Source organism: Sturnus vulgaris, chromosome 11 (genome assembly GCF_052056855.1).
Source record: "Sturnus vulgaris isolate bStuVul1 chromosome 11, bStuVul1.hap1, whole genome shotgun sequence".
Taxonomy (NCBI): domain Eukaryota; kingdom Metazoa; phylum Chordata; class Aves; order Passeriformes; family Sturnidae; genus Sturnus; species Sturnus vulgaris.
The window spans coordinates 13,241,356-13,260,344 of record NC_142253.1 but is presented as its reverse complement, the minus strand read 5'-3'; the positions used below and the strand labels follow the sequence as shown (position 1 = coordinate 13,260,344).

The 18,989-nt window shown below is 38.7% G+C and overlaps 1 protein-coding gene across 4 annotated transcripts in view; it reads left to right on the top strand.

Annotated features, from left to right (window-relative positions):
- CACNA2D3 (calcium voltage-gated channel auxiliary subunit alpha2delta 3) overlaps nucleotides 1-18,989 on the top strand; it is a 386,281-nt gene that overhangs the window by 275,943 nt on the left and 91,349 nt on the right. For all 4 annotated transcript variants that reach the window (XR_015806076.1, XR_015806075.1, XM_088171533.1 and 1 more), the window contains 4 exons: nucleotides 3,190-3,261; nucleotides 4,034-4,114; nucleotides 8,126-8,200; nucleotides 18,610-18,693. Coding sequence is in view for 2 of the 4 variants with exons in the window: in XM_088171533.1 (XP_088027659.1) it covers nucleotides 3,190-3,261; nucleotides 4,034-4,114; nucleotides 8,126-8,200; nucleotides 18,610-18,693 (312 nt within the window). In the remaining 2 variants the exon portion in view is untranslated. The remainder of the gene's footprint in view (nucleotides 1-3,189; nucleotides 3,262-4,033; nucleotides 4,115-8,125; nucleotides 8,201-18,609; nucleotides 18,694-18,989) is intronic.

Sequence of the window (18,989 nt, the reverse complement as noted above, 5' to 3'; positions counted from 1 at the left end):
AACTATTTTACAATATAAGGGATTTTTTTTTATTTACTCTGTGTCCAACACAGTAATATTTCTTTAATGTAAGACACTCACACAGGTTCCTATATTGTCCCAGACCATAACTTGAATCTATGCCAAAATAATAGCTATTCCTTCTTCTTTTAGTCCATATAAAACACAAATTCCAATTCTCTGAGGCTTCCAGCCTGCCTCAGGACTCTGATCAGCAGCACATAAAGGCACAGAAGGCAACACATTGTGGAGCAAATCTGTACAGAGTGGGCAAAGGATGAAGAGGAGTTGGGTTGGGCAGGTGTGTCAGAAATTCTGGACAACCCACTATAACTCTTTTTGGCTATACACTCCCAAGGAAGATATTTCAGAGATGTTTCTCAAATTCCTCTTTCTGTAATGGGAACACCCCAGAAAATGTTTCTATTCTTTCCTGTATATGTGTGTCAGGTTGAATTCTGGAGCCTGCCTAACTCTTTGCCCCGAGAAGTTGATGCTAGTGCTGGGTGTGAGGCTAAACTCTAAGTGGCTTAACTCTAAGAGGATGATTTTTATTTGTTTTTTGGGAAGATCTGCTTGGGGTTGTTTTGAGGGGGATAACTGTGTACAGTGAGGAATTAAAGGGAAAACTGTTGTAGTTTAATGTATTTCTAAAGGGAATTTTTCCTCCAGTTATAAAACTATTGTCACTAGGCATTTGAGATCTGTACCTTTTTCAGAGAGCAAGTTCTGTTTCTTTATTCTAAACAGGCAAGAGATATTTAGCCTGGGAATGCATTTCTCCTCAGTCTTGAGATTTATTTTCTTTCAAAGGTTTGTTATTTTTTGCTAAGCATTTTTTCAAATTCAGTGTCCATAGCCCTTGGGCAGTTGCCCACCTAAAACTGTTACCACCATGTATTTCCAATAGGAGAACGTTCTGGGTCAAATCACTAATGCTGTCTCCTACATTCATCATTTTAGACTAGATAGTAACTACATTGTGATGAGCAATGACTCAGTAAAAAACGTAAATACCAGTCCCTGCTCATGCAGTTATTTACTGACTCCACTTATGGAAGTAGTCAACAACCTGTTCATCTGCCAAATAAAAAAATCAAAAAGGCTGGATTAACAGTTGCAATTCTATAGAAATGATCCCAGCAGCCAACTCTAGTTGGTACTTGTAGATAACAAAATTACAAGGCAATCACTCTTGGCTGCTTCCATAGTTTTGAGAGTTAATGAGCAGTTCTTTCATAAATTCCCAGGAGCTTCAGACTGTGGGGGTTTTTTTTCTCCATGTAAAGAATTTCAAACACCCTAAAACTCTACTGACAGTCCCTTGGCTTTATCCTATCCATTGAATTGTTTTTAGTAGTATCTTGAGAATGAGCAGACTCGTAAATTAATACTGCCCTGATACTTGACAAAAACACGATGTCAGAGAAAACTACCCAGGGCAATCATATAGAATCTCTAAGTGCTCCAAATTGTCACCTTGTAATCAGCAGAATGCTTTTCCACTTCCTGGGCTCCTCTCCACACAAATCATGTCAGTGCTTGACTCTACTGCTCTGGCCAAGGAGCGGAAATTCCTACATTGGTTTGGCTGCATTTGAGTTTCAAGTGCAACCTTTGAACCCACTATGTTTTGCCAAGTTTTTGGGATTTTTTTCTTGTTTGTTTAATAACTTACTATTCCTTGATAGATGAAGGATTATATTAGAATTATCTCTTCTTGCTAACAAGGAAAACAAAACAAAAGGAACTATGATCATAAGTTCATTCCACCTCACATCCCTAGTGATTCCTTATCAGACATAAACCTTCTTGACTCTAAACCCCATTTGTGTTCTTGTCTGATGTCTGCAAACATTCCTTCTCACCAAGAGACAGTGCCATGCCTCAGGAAATATGCTTGTTTAAGAAACTTAAAATCCTCCTGAAGAAGACTGGGAGATACAGGACACGTACTTTTCTAGATTATGTTTGTCTGATTTGTGAAAGTGGAATATGCTTCATGAGGTGTCTTTATTATAACGTAGGAATTGTTTTCTGAGAATGTGGGGAGCCAATTGCTATTGCTTCATTATAAAAAAACCTTTGTAAACACAAACAAAGAAAAGAAAAATTGTGAAAGTTCTAAAGAAAACAAAAAAGGACTAGAAATTCTACCTGGTTGCAGAAAACAAGATAGAGATGTAAGAGTGGTAGGAGAATGTCACAGTTGCAATTGGCCATGACTGCTCAGCAAGATCATCCCTATTGCTGCATCCACCTGGCTGAGCACAGGTACAGCAGAATTTGTGTTCTACAGCATCTCCACTTGAGATCATATCTGTCTGTGTCACACTTTCAAATGCTGGATAAACCCCTTCAGCTTTAATATCTGTCCCTGGGGACAGAAAGGGTTGAGCAGTAACTCTCCACCTGCTGCTTGAGTTGTCTTTCACACGCTGCTGGTGAAGATGGACAGGCACAGAGCAGTGCTGGTCTGGAGCACCCCAGTCAGTCTCAGGGCAGAGGTTCAGGCTGAACAGGGAGCAGACAGTCTGAGCACTCTCACTGTCCTGTGGCCAGTGATAAACATCCTGCATGCTTCTCTTCAATGGGACCAAGGTCAGGAGATCTGTTTCCTCCCTAAACTTAAAAAATGCGTTGAAACCTGATGTGCAGAATCAACTAAAGCTTCATGGCACCTCTTTGTCCAGCAAACTGAAAGCAGCTGGAGCAAAGGTGCTCCTGGGATCCTTGCTGGCTGTCATCCTGCGAGCTCGGGGTCTGGACCAGAAGAAAACACATGCAGCTCATGGCCTCTTGCTCTTTGCTGGGGGAACGCAGCCCGAGGCAGCTTTGGCAGAGCTGGCAGTGGGAGGGATGTGGAGCAGGGCTCTTTGCTGCTGCTCTTGCTGCTTCCACAACCGTGTCAGCCCCTGCTCTCCCCTCTCCAGGCTGCAGGAGGAGACAGGATGGGGCATCTTTCCTGCCCGGGAGGGGCTGGCATGGGCAGGGCTGGGCTGGTTCAGACAGGGACAGGCTGGGCTGGGCTGGGCTGGGCTGGGCTGGTCTGCAGGTCCAAAACATCGGTGTCATTTGGGTAAACTGCCTTATCGCCTTTAAAATGGAAATAATTTAATTGAAAACTGCAATCACATGCTTGTAATTGTCCCTTAGTTCTCAGAGATAGTATTTCTTTTTTGAATATAGCTTGCTGATGATCAGGGGTTGGTGTTGATGACAACTGTTGCCATGCCAGTATTTAGTAAGCAAAATGAGACTGTAAGTACTCAGATTATTTCTGTCATGTGATAATGCTGTGACTGATGTGAAGTTGCTTTCAGAGATCTAATAAGATTTTAGCCAACTCTATTTTTTTTATTTTCTTATTATTATTTTGTCTGCAGTTAGTGTCCCTTTATTAACATAAAAATGTGGAAAAATAATCCCAAATACTTATACTCCAGGAACCATGGTAAAATAACGAAGCCCTATGTCTAAGAGAAAATCTCAGACGACACTAGGCTTTACAGCTTTCTTACTTCTGCATAACTTTTTTGTAGCAAATATTCTACGTAATTTTTCTCTTTGCTCGATATAACTCAGAATTTAAATTTTTTATATATATCTATTTATCTTTAGTAATTCAACAGATTATTAAAGAAACTCAAGTGTACTTTCCCCTTAATGCTTTGTCTTTCTCTTTTGTTTATCAAATGGCAGGAGAAATTGGGAAAGACAGGAGTAATATATTTTTAACAGTAGTTTTTAATTTAAAATCTATTTGCATGTGAAAGATTTCAGTAGAGGGACTCAACAGATAACAAAACCTTGCATGCCTTTTCTATGTAAATTGTAAATAAAGCAGAAAGGAGCAATATCATTGATTTAATTACTGCTTGATCAGCAAAGTTGTACTAGTGTCTGCCTTCCCACTTTGAAATAGTTTGTCAGTTATCTATTCAATTCTGCAGTGCAACTACCAGGTGAAATATGTGGTGAGAATGTTTACTTTTATTGTGGTTCTGAGTGCATCTTTTATTCTTCTTTTCAGAGGTCTAAAGGGATTCTCCTGGGAGTAGTTGGCACAGATGTTCCAGTTAAAGAGCTTTTAAAAACTATTCCAAAATACAAGGTAATACACAAATGGTGTATATATAATTTATATACAGTGGAATACCTAAAATATAACATAATTAATTTAATTGTTTATACTTACATAGCTCCATTTTTCACCCGTTTTCCTCAGGAATTTTACCTCTGTAGTGTCTGAGATCAAGTGCTATTTTTTAAACCTAAGTTAAAATATGGCCTGATCTTCACAGTTTTGTGGATCAGCATGATCTAGAGGGTAATATTAAATACTGTCCATATTAAAACCAATTTAATTATAAAATCAATGAAGTTATGAAACTATGAAATATAGCCGTAATATGAGTCAAAGTAACCAAAAAATTCATGTTGAAAAATTGCTTAACTTTTAATGAAAACCTATCCTTAACATGGCTTTAGGTTTCTGTCTGTGTGTAATTCTTCCTGTCCCAATTCTGTGTCTCCTGGAATTAAAGAAAGTGGCACATTCCAGCAACTTCAACAAGGTCCTGTTTAACCAGACTAGTGCCTCCTTCTCTCCTACCCAGTATTTGCTGGATATTTTCCTCCACTTAGTTCTCCCAAGTCAGTGACAACTCTACAATAAAATTATTTTACATTAATTATCATAAACATTTTCAAAATATGAACCACTATATCTCTTGTGAAATGTGTTTCATTCAGTAAAAGTAGACTTCAGGCAAACGCAAAATGTAATTACTTTTCATTTAAATTTGATGCAGTACATTAGTATTTCACTACTCCATGTCTGAAATGTTTTATTATAGTACTCTTCTATTCCCAAATAAAAATTAAATTTATATTTTCTAGTTAATTCCTAGTTTATTTTTATTTTTTTTTTTTTTGCATGACTAACAAGCATGTAACACTATATTGTAGACAGCCTTTGCTAAAGAGGCCAGCCACTGGAATAGCTGCATTTTTACAGCACCTGTACTGAGCAGAAATTTGTACATCATACAAATTGTCTCTTAATTGTCTGCCATGTTCTCATTTAGTGATTTCTATGAGGGTGGAAGAAGAAACTAACTTGTGAGTGCCTTCCAATCTTCTAACATAAAAATTCCTCCTATCACTTCTAATTCTAATTTGAATACATTAGGATTTACCAAATTATTTTCTGGATCAATATACGGTAACTTGAAAGTTTAAATTTAACAAGAATTTGATAAAAGTGGTGCATTAAAAAGAGTGGCAGTGATATTGATAAGGTGAATTGGAGTAAACTCCTGTGGCCTGGATCCCACTAGGACAGGGGCTGTGCAGCCCAGCACAGAAAGGCTGTCCCAGGTGGAAAAATTTGCAGGCTGTGGAAGAGGCAGCAGGTGACTCCACACTGATCTCAGAACACAGTGACAGAGACATTGCTGCTCAGAATAAATAGCAGGGAACTCTCTCAGTGCACAGACCACCAAAGTTTGCTAACAGCAGCTTATGCTCTACTTCTGTGCATGCAGAAATGCTGAATCAGTAGAAGGCTGAGGAGTAAGGAGTAAAATTTGCTCCTTTGCTAAATTTGGAGCAATGGACACAATCTTTGGAGCTGCCTGTAAGGAGCTGTGAGGAGAGCAAGTTTCATTTGTAGTGAGAGGAAGAACAATATTGAGGTACCTGCAGAAATAAAAGCTTGGCTAAATGGCTGGATAGGAAAAGCCAAGTAACAGTGATGTTACTCCTAAATAATCTGTAAGATTTGGACACAGTCTGAATATGAGAATCTAAGAAGAGTGGGAGGCCCAAATAATGGGTATTGGAACAGAGTGAGACTGACTCAGAAAAGAACTTTTTTAAGAATTAGTTTTCTATGGAAGTAATATATGATCCTCTTGCTGAATATTAGATTTTTATTTGAAGGTATGTTTTATATTGCAGGATGTACTGCAAGAGAGGATTATTACAGGAGGCACCAATCTCATGCAATGCAGTTGGGTTAGTGAGATCACTTGAGTTATAACTTCCAGTCCCACATGCCCTAAACAAAGACTCTGCAATTGCAAGAGCATAATCACCCCTGGGACCCATTCCTGCAGAAGCAACACGTGACAAAAAATTCACACAGGGATATAAAATGATGGTTGAAAATAGAAATCTGCTGGCCTGGAATTCTCTCAGCTTGGATGAGGTGGATTTTATGCTGAGGAAGATGAATAATAGCAATAAGATGTTTTTAGCTGTTGTTACCTTGACTAAACATCCCCAGATGTCAGTGGCAGTTTCTCCTGAATAAGGTGGGGTTGGATTTGGTAATGCTTGACTTCCATGTGACGTTTTACAACAGTTAGGAAAAGGGGTTTTTGTTTCAGAATCTGTGATTTGGAGACAGAATTCAAGGTTTAAAATGGCAGTGCTGCTGTAAGTGGTAGCATCTCTCAGATACTGCAGAGACTGCATTTCACACAGTGCACAGAACATGATAAAATGCTACCCTCGGATCCTGTGTAAGCCTCAAACGGGCAAATGCTTTTTTCCTGTGAAATATACCACCCACATTGGTTTCCTTACCTGGCTTCCATGGCCTGGATGTCATTCTGCAGTTATCAACACAGACAGTTACACTTGAGATCTGATATTTAGCCAACAGCTCATTCCCTTGTCACACTATAATAGTTAAAATATGTCCACTGTTATTATTTTCGTTATCCCTCCTTTATGAAGAGATGCCAAGAACGTATCACCTTCTATTGCTCTCACTGAAGTTTATTGCTGTAGGAAAACCACTAATTTATGAAACAATCTTCTGTGTGGCAGATACAGTTGACCATATACAACCATTCACACAACAGAGACACTATAAATTAACCTGGAATGTTCTACCTGTGACCTTGCCATAATATCATACTCTGGTTTATATTTCTAGAAAATCACAGAATCCGATTTGCCTCTTAGAAAGGATTCTGACTTTTCAGCCTTGCTCAAGTTGCTTTGTGTCAGACAAATTCCTTAAGACCCACTTCAGCAAAGCATTTAAGAATGCACTCAAATAAAATAACATTTAGTAGTGAGAACTGCAAAGCAAATATCAAAGCAAGATAGTGCTGGATTTTCAAGATCCTTTTTCTTCTTTTGTTTGGTATTTAGTACCTCACTGTATTGAGATACTTAAAAATACACAGAATATTATATTGTCTGAAGAATTGAAAAAGAAATTGGTAAAGAAGGATAGGAAGATGCTCTCTGTGTGGCAAAAGATGCATAGTGAACCTGTAGAAAAAGTCTACATTAGCAGCAGGTTTATGCTAAGTAGGGATGTTTGAATGACCATATGAAAGAATTAAAGGTACATTTATTGCATTCGGTGGATGCAACCAGCTGTGTAATAAGCATATTGTTAAACAGACCAGTATTTTTATTTAAATAAGTACAATGCTAAATTTGGGGACTGTTAGGCCTCACCAAGTGTCTCATTGCTCTCAGAGAATCTCTCCCAGTTCCACTTGGTACAAAGATATAAACCTAGAGGAAATTCTTTAGCAGAAATAGCTGCCTTCTGCAGCTCCAGCTGAATTCCAGTGCAGCTCCAGCTGAACTGGAATTAACAGAGAGCCTTTAAGATGGGAAGATGTAAGTATCACATAAGACAGGTCACTGTTCACTGTAGCTGCACTTTCCTTAAGTGGTTCTTTAACAAGTGAAGAAAGCTGTGCACTCCTGGGAATAGGGGAATTTATGACATTCCAGTATCTCTTTGCCCTGGCCCATGTTCTGTATGCCACGTGCTATAGCATCTCATACATAGCTATATTATATATGTGTATATATAATAATTGACTCAATCACACATAGGAACAAGTGTCCTGGCTAGCAGAGTTGTGGGACAGTGTAAAGTCGTGCTCTGTGCTGAATTAATCACAATGACAGCTTCTCATTTGCACAAAATGTCAAGGATCTTTGCCTGTGTTATAGCAAAACACTGTGTGGATAAGGGCTGTGAATGCCTGGTGCCCTGGATAGCCAAATTATTGCCTGATTTTTTTGTTTAAGTCTTTACTGGAGACCATGCTAATCAGTATTTCTTTCTCATTTACTTTTACAGTTAGGTATTCATGGATATGCTTTTGCAATTACAAACAATGGATATATTTTGACTCACCCAGAACTTAGGCCTTTGGTAAGAATGCTATTTATTGATCTGTTTTATTTAGCTGTGTGTGTTGCATTTGTTTTTTGTTTTTTTTTCTTTAGCGTGAATAGCCTTCATTAAAAATTAAATACAATACTTTATATTGGTAAATTTACCTCTGGAAACAACACTTAGCATGAAAAAAGCCCTAGGAAAATAAATATACGAGTTGCTTCTGCAAAAGATGCAGACCTCCATTACTGCAAAATAGCAAAGCCAAAAATTGCTGTAATTATGTTCATTTTACATTGAAATGGAATGTTGGAATGCTCTAGTGCTGTGTAATAACCCCTATTTGTCATGCTAAAGTGTTAAAGTTAATTTAATATATGTGCAGAAATTTCAGTAAAGCATATTTTTAAGCAAAATAGGAGCACTAGGGATTTTCTGTACTAAAAGAGAAATGGCAGCAAATTTTACCTTTAGTTTCCTTTATCATCTTGTTTGCACTAATCACAGCAAGAAAAATAAAGTTACTGTTTTGCAAATGTTTATCAAGTTAACACCCCAGAGGGTTGGTACATTCCTGGTTGCATAATTGTTTAGGAACAGCACTGCCAAGTGTTTCATCACCACTGGCTCCTAGCAAAGCACTGGCATTAAAAAGCACAGGTTCCACTGCTGTGTCCACATGGTTGCCACATGTGTTTCTCAAGCAGGAACTCCAAGCAACGTCCAATTTCAACAATATTTCGGTAGAAAACAGAAATACTACCTGGGTGAATAATTTAATTTGAAAATAAAATTATTGACAAGCATGATTTATTAAGTCGTTAGCATATCTGAAGTCTTCACCAAGCAAAAGGATTTGTCTTTCTAATATTTGGGCTAGGAATTACACACTAAATTAACATTTATATTTGGTCTTTAATTGGAGTAGAGCTTATGAAAAGTGTAACAAGGAGGCTTCAATGGATAAATCTGACATCCCAGGTTTGCAAGCCACGGGAATGTATTTGAAAGTTCTCTCTCTACATCACAAGTTTGTTAACTTGTCTTTGCTGTAGTGTCCCTTTCTCTTCGGGCAAATTACTTATTTCAAAATGATTAGTATTTATTCACTAGATAATAGATATTTTATAAAACAAAAGGTAGTGAGGTCCAGGAACTGTGGATAGCTCTAAGGCTGACAGAGTGTCTTACCCTCTTCCTAATTTCTGATGTTTTGCTTTAGTGAGGCAAAAGGTGGTTTGCTGTTACTATCCCTCACCAAATGTACATCTTGAAGGCACTTACTTCATTGCCTTGTACAATGGAATCTTTTTTTAAAATCAAAATGTTGGTCAGTAGCCCATAAGCTGTCAGCCAGGGGAATTCATGGTGATATATTCATGGTCTGTGCATTGCAGGTTTTTGGAAGAGTCATTTTTACCTCTGGGTTCTGTCAGTGCTGGGTAATGAGAGTCTCTTGTTGACTTCAGTGGAGTTTTTGAGAGTGAAGTGATTGCTGGCCTGGGCCCTTGGTTTAATATTGCAGGCCAAGTCCTGATACCATTGTAAGGTTCTGTGAAATTTGTGACAATAACTATGTGAAAATAGGCCTGTAGATCTGCAATTAGATAATTCACTAAAGATACTCTCTAAAATGATTTCTGTCTTAGATTTACGTTGAAATCTCATTGATCCACTCTGGTTTATGCTGTTATTATATTTTCTGGCAGTGATGTAGAACTAGAATATTACTGAATTCCCGAGTTTCTAACCCTACATCTATTAGTTCTGGAGCTGATGTGCCGCTTTTTAAGGAACTGTCTTCAGACAGAGCAGAGCGGAGAGGCAGGATAGCAAACAGCACAGAATGCTTCCTGTTGCACCAGATTTGTATCTAACACTGAGCAGCGTGTGTAATCACTGAGCTGGATGCGTTTCTGTGCTGATTATTCTGTTGGGTTTATAGTGAAAAATGCTTTTTGGGCGATTCTCCTTGTTCTTCTGCTTGTTTTTTTGAACAATCTTGGTTTTCGGTGGGGCTGGCAGGGAGGGGAGAGAAAGGATCCCTGGACCCCGGAGCATCCCGCGACCCCGGCGCTGCCCGGGGAAGGAAGAACCCTGCGGGGCCGCTCGCCCCGGGCCCGTGTGTGCCCGTGTGTGCCCGTGTGTGCCCGTGTGTGCCCGGGCCCGTGTGTGCCCGTGTGTGCCCGTGTGTGCCCACTCGCCCCCGGGCCCGTGTGTGCCCGGGCCCGTGTGTGCCCGTGTGTGCCCGTGTGTGTCCGTGTGTGCCCGTGTGTGCCCGCTCGCCCCGGGCCCGTGTGTGCCCGTGTGTGCCCGTGTGTGCCCGTGTGTGCCCGCTCCCGTGTGTGCCCGTGTGTGCCCGTGTGTGCCCGTGTGTGCCCACTCGCCCCCGGGCCCGTGTGTGCCCGTGTGTGTCCGGGGCTGCAGTTCCGGGCCATGGCCGGCAGGTGGCGCCGCAGCCCCGCCCGGGACCGGGGCCGATCCCGGCGGGAACCCCGGGAATGTTCTGGGATCGCCTGCCGGGCTGCAGAGACTAATGCTGCCGCTCGAATGGACCCTCTTTTCCGCTATTTTTTCCTTTTTTTTTTTTCCCTCTATTTTTTTTTTAATTTATTATTATAATTATTTTTATTTTTTTAAAATTTTTTAATTTTTTAAAACATTTTAGTCGCATATCTGAAAAGCACCCATTGCACATTTTCCTATATTACACCCTTTTAAAATCTCCTTTCCTACCAAGAGTACCCCAGTGGGAACTCCACAGAGTACAGCTGATGGGAAAAAAAACCGGTTTTTTAAATACTGCTTTAATACATCAGAATGCTCCTATATATATGCTGAGTTTGACTAAAAGTCTGTATTTTTACGGAGTGGTATTTTATTTTCCATGAGAGAATATTTTCAGTTGTGTGATGTAATTTGGAATTTTATATTCTGTTGAAAACCACAACCTACTGCTAGTAAAAAATAGTATTAAATTGTCTGGGAGTTCAAAAGTGGATTTTCAGATTTTTCTTAACTTGCTGCCTGAGGTTCCTTACCTGTATTGAGATGTGCACGTGAGCACACAGTCTTTCTCATTTGTGATCATGGCAGATTTAATCTGCTTTTCGGGAGCCTCTTAACACTTGGGGTGTGTGATTTTAAATGAAAATACATCATGTTGATGATGTTACAGTTTGCCAAAGAACGAGAAACAAGGAATAAATACTTTTTCAATATTCTTAAAAACAACCACTACATTAATTGTGGCTGATTGCTCATTACTGTCTCTGTCATTCTGCATTCTGTTAAAGGTTGGTGCCAGAGGAAAACTGCATTTTTAGGGCAGTGTAGTGGGATTGCAGAGAAGTTAAGGAGATGAGTGTCAGCCACAGTCACAGATCACCACCATAGTGAACCTATCTGGTGTCAGGGCTTCGTGCTGTTGCCTCTCAGCCCTAATATTTGTGTGGTTTTCAATAAATAATAGCAAGGTTGTTACCAGTTTTTATGAACTCTGTGGCTTTTTTTGATTCATAGTTTGCAATGGGATTTGTATTTTTGTTCAGGGAGTGGAACAGGGTTCGGTTTTTTTTTCAGTAATTACTAGGGTAGAATACTCAGAGTTTCTGAACAAGGAGCCTGAGTTTCTTAACTAAATAAAATATGCATTTAAAGACAAATCATATGGTCTTGAATAAAATTGCATCTTTTATTTATATTCTACCATTTTAAAAAAATAAAAATTTGTTCTGATTTATGAAAAATGAAAAATTTATGTTCTGATTCATCTAATAACATCCTTGATTAATAAAGATTTTGTAATATTTCTGGGTCTAAATCAAAATCCTCTATCTCTGAGAAGATTGAGACAAATCTCAAAACTCTCAAAATAAGCTCTAGAAGGTTTGTAATGGGGTTTGTGAATGCCCTTACCACTGTAAATGAATTCAATTGATACTTTCTATACAAGGATGCACGTCTTTAACTTGATCAGTCTTGGTTGGGAAAGTTATACCTAGAAATCAAAGCCTTTGGACAATATTGCAATGCCCTCGCCAAAATATATTAATGTTCAGGTGTCTGAGTAAGTTCCCATTTCATCCTTAGAATGTGGACTGTCACCATGTGTTGCATTAAGCTAAAGGACCTGGAGTGTTTGAAGATTCTAGATCAGTATTAAATCTTTTGTAGCTGTAAATTTTGAGAAAATTTGTTTCTCCTAATACAGAAAAACAGAGAAATCCAAGTGTCAGGGGAAACATTAATGCCCCACTTAAGCCGTGTTAGCCTTTCAGAAGCAGCAAATCTCATTTCTCTCTGGGGAGTCCTGCCTGGAACGTAAGATAACCTACACTTACCCTTGCTTTATTCATTGACTCCATAAAACTCTACAGCTGTAGCTGACAGCAGAATATTTAAATGATTTGAGCAGTGTAAATGCCTCACGTTCATTTAAATAACTGAAGAATTCTATCACTTGAATGCCAATGATTATTCCTACTGGAGTTTACATTTCAAAAAAGACAGCCCATCTGAAACCCTGTGAGAGCATTAAATTGCTATCTAATTAGAAGTGCAAAATTACATATATTTAAAAGATAATTAAAGGTTTGAAGGCTGTTGAATAACTGGTTGTACATATAAATGAATCACTGAAAATTTGTTAGCAATATGCGAAGCTTTCTTTTATTCTTTGCTTTCAGCTTTGAAGTTAGGTATAACTGAGCTCATGGGTTTAAGTCTGGTAGTATTAAGATAAAGGCAGATGTTTTTAATTATTTCTACTCGAACCCCAAATAATTATAAGCAGCTGCCAGTTTTACATAATCCCAAATGATAAATCCCGAGAATGCAAATAAAATCCCAAATAGAGGGGTTGTTTTCTTCGGTGGAGTAAATCACATCCATGTTTCTGTGATAAGTGACTGCAATCCACCTGAGAGCCTGAGCTCAGCTGATGAACTCCTTGGCCAGGCTCAAGGTGTGGGACTTAAAGCTGGTATTTTGTATTGACTTTTATTTTACTTCACTCTGTATATTTCCATATTGCTTTATCATTTTAAACATTATTGCACTGTTTGAAAAGCAAACACACATGTTAGGAGAGTGAGTAGACAAAGTTAGACATGTATTAACATGTGGTATAAGAACTTTTCTTCTCTTGTTTTGCTAGAGGGTTCTCCTGTGTATATGGCACATCTAATAGATCCTACTTCTCTGTCTGGAAACTTAGAATTAAATTATTCTCTTTTCCCTAGAAAATGACATAGATCCCGTTTTCAGCTTTTCTTTGCAGTATTTCTGCAAATATTTTTTTAGTGCAGCAGTTTTTCACTGCCATCTGGCATGGAGAATCAGTCCAAAAATAACTGGTTTTTACTACCAACCGTAACCTAGAAACTTCTGGATTAACATCTTAAATTGTAGGCTGGTCATGAAAATTTGTCGTTGGACAGGGAAGTTGATTTTCCTATTTTCCTAAGAGAATTAAGGTGCTGCCTTTTTCAATATTAAACTACAGAGGTTTGTATAGAAACAAACTTTGGTTTTTGACAGAACACCTATTAGTGTTCTACAGATTCAAGGCTAAGTGCAGATCAATAAGAAATCATTTGAGATTGCAGACTGGATGGAAACCGTGAAATTAAAGTATCACAAATGACAAAACAGGATCATGTGAGCAGGGAAAAACGTATTCCAAACGAAATAAAGAGCTTAAAGGCCAAGCAGCAGTGATTTAAATTAAGATGCTGCTTCACATGTATCCCCAGGCAGAATGTTTTGGAGCTGAGCAGCACACGGAGAATGAAAGCTCAGTCACTGGGGGTGATTCTGTGTTACCAGGTTATAAGCAGGTGAAGCAGGGAAGGGGATTTTTTGCTACTATTTTTGGTTTGTTTGTTTGGGCTTTTGTTGGTTTATTAATTTGTTTGTTTTAAAATCACACTTTCGCCTTGCACAGTCCCTGCAGTGGGAGCAGTGGGACAGAGCAGCAGCCTGTGCTGGGAGGGCTGCTCCAGGGCTTGGATGGTGCATTGACCATGGGAAGTCAGATCTGATGTCGTTCCCACCCCAGGCTTTGCATGACAGTCGAAGGTACCCCAGGCAATAAAAAAGTGGCAGCTTTAGTGAGCAGAGTGTGAGAGGAGGGAGGGAGGGAGCTGAATCACTGCCCAGACCAGGGTATAGCAAATAACACGGTGCTTACAGCCTCTGCCTGCTTATTTAAAACTGCATGGAAAAGTGTGTCATTTTAGTTAATTGTCCTTTTCCTCTCATATTTGTTCATTCAAGATTTCCTATCGGACTTTGTAGATAAGAATACCTTTCAGGATGGTTTAGTGCAAATTACAGTTATAGAAACTATTATGTTGTTCAGAATTTTATTCCGTAGGATTCAAGCTCAGCAAAATATATTTGCATATTTTCCCTTGTCTCCTCTAAACAATAGAAAAAGGGGTCATTCTCAAGGACTGATGAGATTATTTCACCTGATGAAATTAATACATTGTCCAAATTTTGAAGTGCTAATTCAAAAAGATGAAAACTTAAGTCAATGATGCTATGTCTTAAAATTTGAGGAGTTTTTTCAGTACCTAATTCCTTACTTTCGTACACATTAGTAGGTTGGCAATGGAGAGCTATTCCTTGAAATTATTTTACCTCTCTAGGTTTTAGTTGGTTTTTAGTAAGTGCTTTCTTACTGAAGTATTTTCTCACAGATGATTCCACCTTGTGGCTTAGAAAGTTCATTAAAATCTGATGATGCTTCCAAGGCTGCTATCACAGCCACTTCCTCTCTCCTACCTCCCCATTATCCAGATGGAGCACGTCTGAGAAATTCCAATCACCTTAAACCCAGGATTGCAGCTGTTAAGACGTAGCTTGCTCTGTCCTTGATCAGATTGCTACACTCTGACTCCATAAACACGTGGCTGGTCATATTCAATACAGATGGCTTGAGACTGCTTGTGTTAAAAAAAAAAAAAAAAAAAGAAAATCAAAGCAAAGAGTTTAATAATGGCACATGTAAATGGCTGTGTACAGGGTGCTGAAAAAATGTGGTTCAGTCTTTAAGCAGCACACGTCACACATTGTTTGAATCATGCAATGCTGTAAGAGTCTGGCCCAGTCTCAAACGAAAGATACTGAGTAAGATAAAGCTCATTCTAATGGAAAAACCAAATCCTGTGTTTTTCTCACAAACAATAAGTTAGAACCATCCTGTAGTTTTGAGCGGACCAAAAGTTTCTTCTTTTGCAGTCCAGCTATTTAACACTTTTCAGTATCTTTTTTTCCCTCCTGGGGTTAACTGCTATATAATACCACCTCATATTTTATACTAGCCAAAGATTAGCAGCATGCATTTTAAATCTAGCTCTTTTTCTCCTGTATTAAATCAGAGTAATTTGGTAGAATTCCTAGTTTCTCTCATTCCCAATGGGTCTCTTAATGATTTTATTCAATGCTTTATAGTAATCTTGCAGATGGGTTTGGTTTCAGGCTTCAATCAGCATTTTATACTTTACCCAAGAGCCTCAGAGATAAAAGGTTAGATTAAGTTTGCTACCAGAGAAGAAGATATAGATGAATGCTATTTTTAAATCCTGGAGAATTGCTTCAGTGTCCATGAATTACTTTTACTAAGAAATAAGTTAAGCAATAAAACCAGAAAGAAGCTAGAAAAGAATGGACATTTCAACATTACTTTTATGAAGTATTTTATATCTGATCTGCTTTCATTGGTGTTTGATGCCCTGTTTACATAAGCATAATAAAAATGTACTGATGGGAATAAGGTGCTTTTTTCATGAAGATTATGTACAAATAATTTTTATATCCCATCCTTCCTGCTAGTTGGTCTTGTCTTCTCTGCTGTCCTTTTCTGAACTATAACATAAATCTATTCTTTACTTATTGAATTCCTGTGTAGGCAATTAAAGAGTAGCCCCTAAAGTGTGATTGCTGAATAAGGGGATGGACATCTCAATACCTTATTAGTTCCTGTCCTAAATGCATTTAAGTACACTTGCAATTCCTTTGAATGCTTATAGAGCCTAACTCTTGCTTGACCATTGGGATTTTGGCTTTGTGTCATCTTTTATGAATTTTTAAGACATGAGTGCTTCTGATTCTTTTCTGCAGAACTTTGGATGTTTTATCCAAATCATTTGTTTGCTTTTGGTTTTTGGTTTTTGCTCTCTGAGTGCAAGGTGTGGAATCTATATGATTAAGATAAGTACAAGCCCCATAATCAGTATGATGCTAATGGTTTGCCTTGTGTTTGAAGCCTACTTCTGATGTCAGACACACAAGATCAACTTTTCTTGGCCTTAGCAAGGCTCTGCACGTGTCTGAGAATGCAGTATAGCCCAGGAGCTCTTCAACATCTGTGAGGGAGGATGTAATTAAACATTGGAGTCAGTACAGGAGCTGTTTGCTCTACTCAAATGATCCCAGCTAATGTCTTTGTAACACTGTTCAGCTCTCAGTATTTCAGAGCTTGACTGTAACCATTGCTATACTAGAATGACTAAGTCAGATCAAAGATTGATTTGGTTAATTGGTGCAGCCACAGAGAATAAATGTAGTTACTCCATGTAAAGATTAAAGATAATATTGATATAGCTGCAGCCATAATGAAAGGCTTGCAAAACACAGCTACAGAAATCAAGCCTTAGTAATGAATGGGATGTTATCCTCTCCTGTGTTATTCTTGTGAGATTTAATTATATTGGCTGCAAATTTTGTACTTCAATATTTGGGTATAGTTATTTCTCTGGCTATCTGGGCTGTCACAGAGCAGGAATTAATTGTAGAACTGTGCTGCCTGAATTCAAAGTCTGGACTATGAGCACGTGCTGAAGGAAGAAGTTCTTTACATCTCTCTACCCATCTGTTGAGTGGTGGTAGACAAGAAGTAGACAGCCTTGTTACAAGAATAGTGGGTTTTAGCAAAGGGCAAGAAAAGCACATGAAAATACTTTTCAATTGTGTCTGCATCACTTTTCAGAACTTACACCAACAGAGGTACTGGGGTTTTTTTAATGCAAAAGAATGAGAATTGACTTGGGATTTTATTCCACAGAATTTCCTAGAAGAACTGTCTATAAGAAAAATCGGAGTATCCAAATTTTTTATGAGCAAAAATTAAGCAAGCTCAGTGAAGCCCGTGCTGGGAGAAAATTTGCAGTGTTACATCTCAAAATCTTTGTGTTTATAATGCTGTACTCAATTTTTAAAAGTTTTCCGTCCAGGCAGATTTTTGTTGTACCTATTTTTTAAGTATTATGGTCTACAAAAGCAACTGTGGGATCGATATGAGAATTTTTAATTCAAAGAGAAAAAAAGTCAGGATGGAAATAACCTTCTTAGTGCTCAGAGAGCAAGGCTTTCCCTTGGTCTTTGTGTAATCTGCAGAACGTGATTGGAAGTGCCTGCACTGCTGGCTGTGGTGATGAATTGCTCGTCTCCAGCACTGACAGGTTTGGTTTATGGTGTAGCTGCTGCTGGCCTGAGGGAGGAGAATCAGCCATATATATTGCCTTACAGGTACAGCTTCTGCCCTTCTGTGGTGCTGCTGAGGAGTCACAAAAGCAATTCGGGGACATTTCACAGCATCACAATGTCTCCTGCCATACCTCATAAAAAGACTTGTGGTTTTTTTTTAATAAAAGACTGGATTTCACATTATGCCAGTCCTCTCCCAAATTTACTGTTTTTTCAAATGTAGTTTCCTAATTTTACTTAACCAGTCAGAGTCTTTATTCACAGGCCTTCCAAAGCACTTCTTTCTTCCACTCAGCCAGGTTTGTGTGGTTGCACTAATAGGCTGATTTTGAATGTTCAGCAGAGGGCAGAATTTCCCACGTTATAAACACCTCAGTGTCAAATTAATTTGTCATGAGAATGTTTATTTTAAATGTGCAATTTACAGTGTAACAGTGAGTAGTGATAAAACCCCCTACATTATCATTATTACTGTTACTTTTCCCCATGAAGTTGTAGATAAAATGAAGTATCAGCAAATGTTAGCACCCTACTTCCCAAAGACTTGCATCTTATCTTGTTTGAAGTGGAGTGGGTAAACATTTTGTTGATAAGATTATAGTAAATATAACTTCCTGTACAGCTGAAAGAGCCAGTTGGAGATATTTAACATAAACTTCAAGATCCAAGGTCTCATGTATTTTCCATATGGGGAGTAGAACGTGCTGAGTTTGACCTCCCTGTGTGTCCATCAAGTAAAGCTCTGCATCATGGCAAGAGATCATGCAAATTATCAGGGTTTTAGGTTTGTAGTTCACAGGGAGCATTTATTCAGCTGTGTGAATTAAACTACATACTGCTAATTGTATTCCAGACCATCAGCATGCATTTAGAGCTTTTTAGGATCTTCTGATGGAAAAATCATGCAAATAAAACAGGATGTGCTAACTATTCCCCTTTTCTTATACCAGTATGAAGAGGGGAAGAAGCGAAGGAAGCCCAACTACAGTAGTGTGGATCTCTCTGAGGTGGAGTGGGAAGACAGAGATGATGTGGTAAGTGACGTGGTTTAAAACCCTGTCAGAAGACGTTGCTGCATCCTACTACTGTACCTGGAAACTGTTTAAGTGGTCATTAGAGAGACCACCTGACTGCTCTCAGGAAGGGAAGAACAACAGACCCTTTAATTCTGAATTTTATAGCTGTTTTGCATTGCTTCTTCCTTACATATGCATGCAGCACAAACACAGACTCTTTGTATTTTTGGTAAAGCTCATCACCCTTGCAGTCTCCATGCATCCCATTGTGTATTTGTGCTGGGTAGCAAATATAGCACTAGAAACAGGAATAG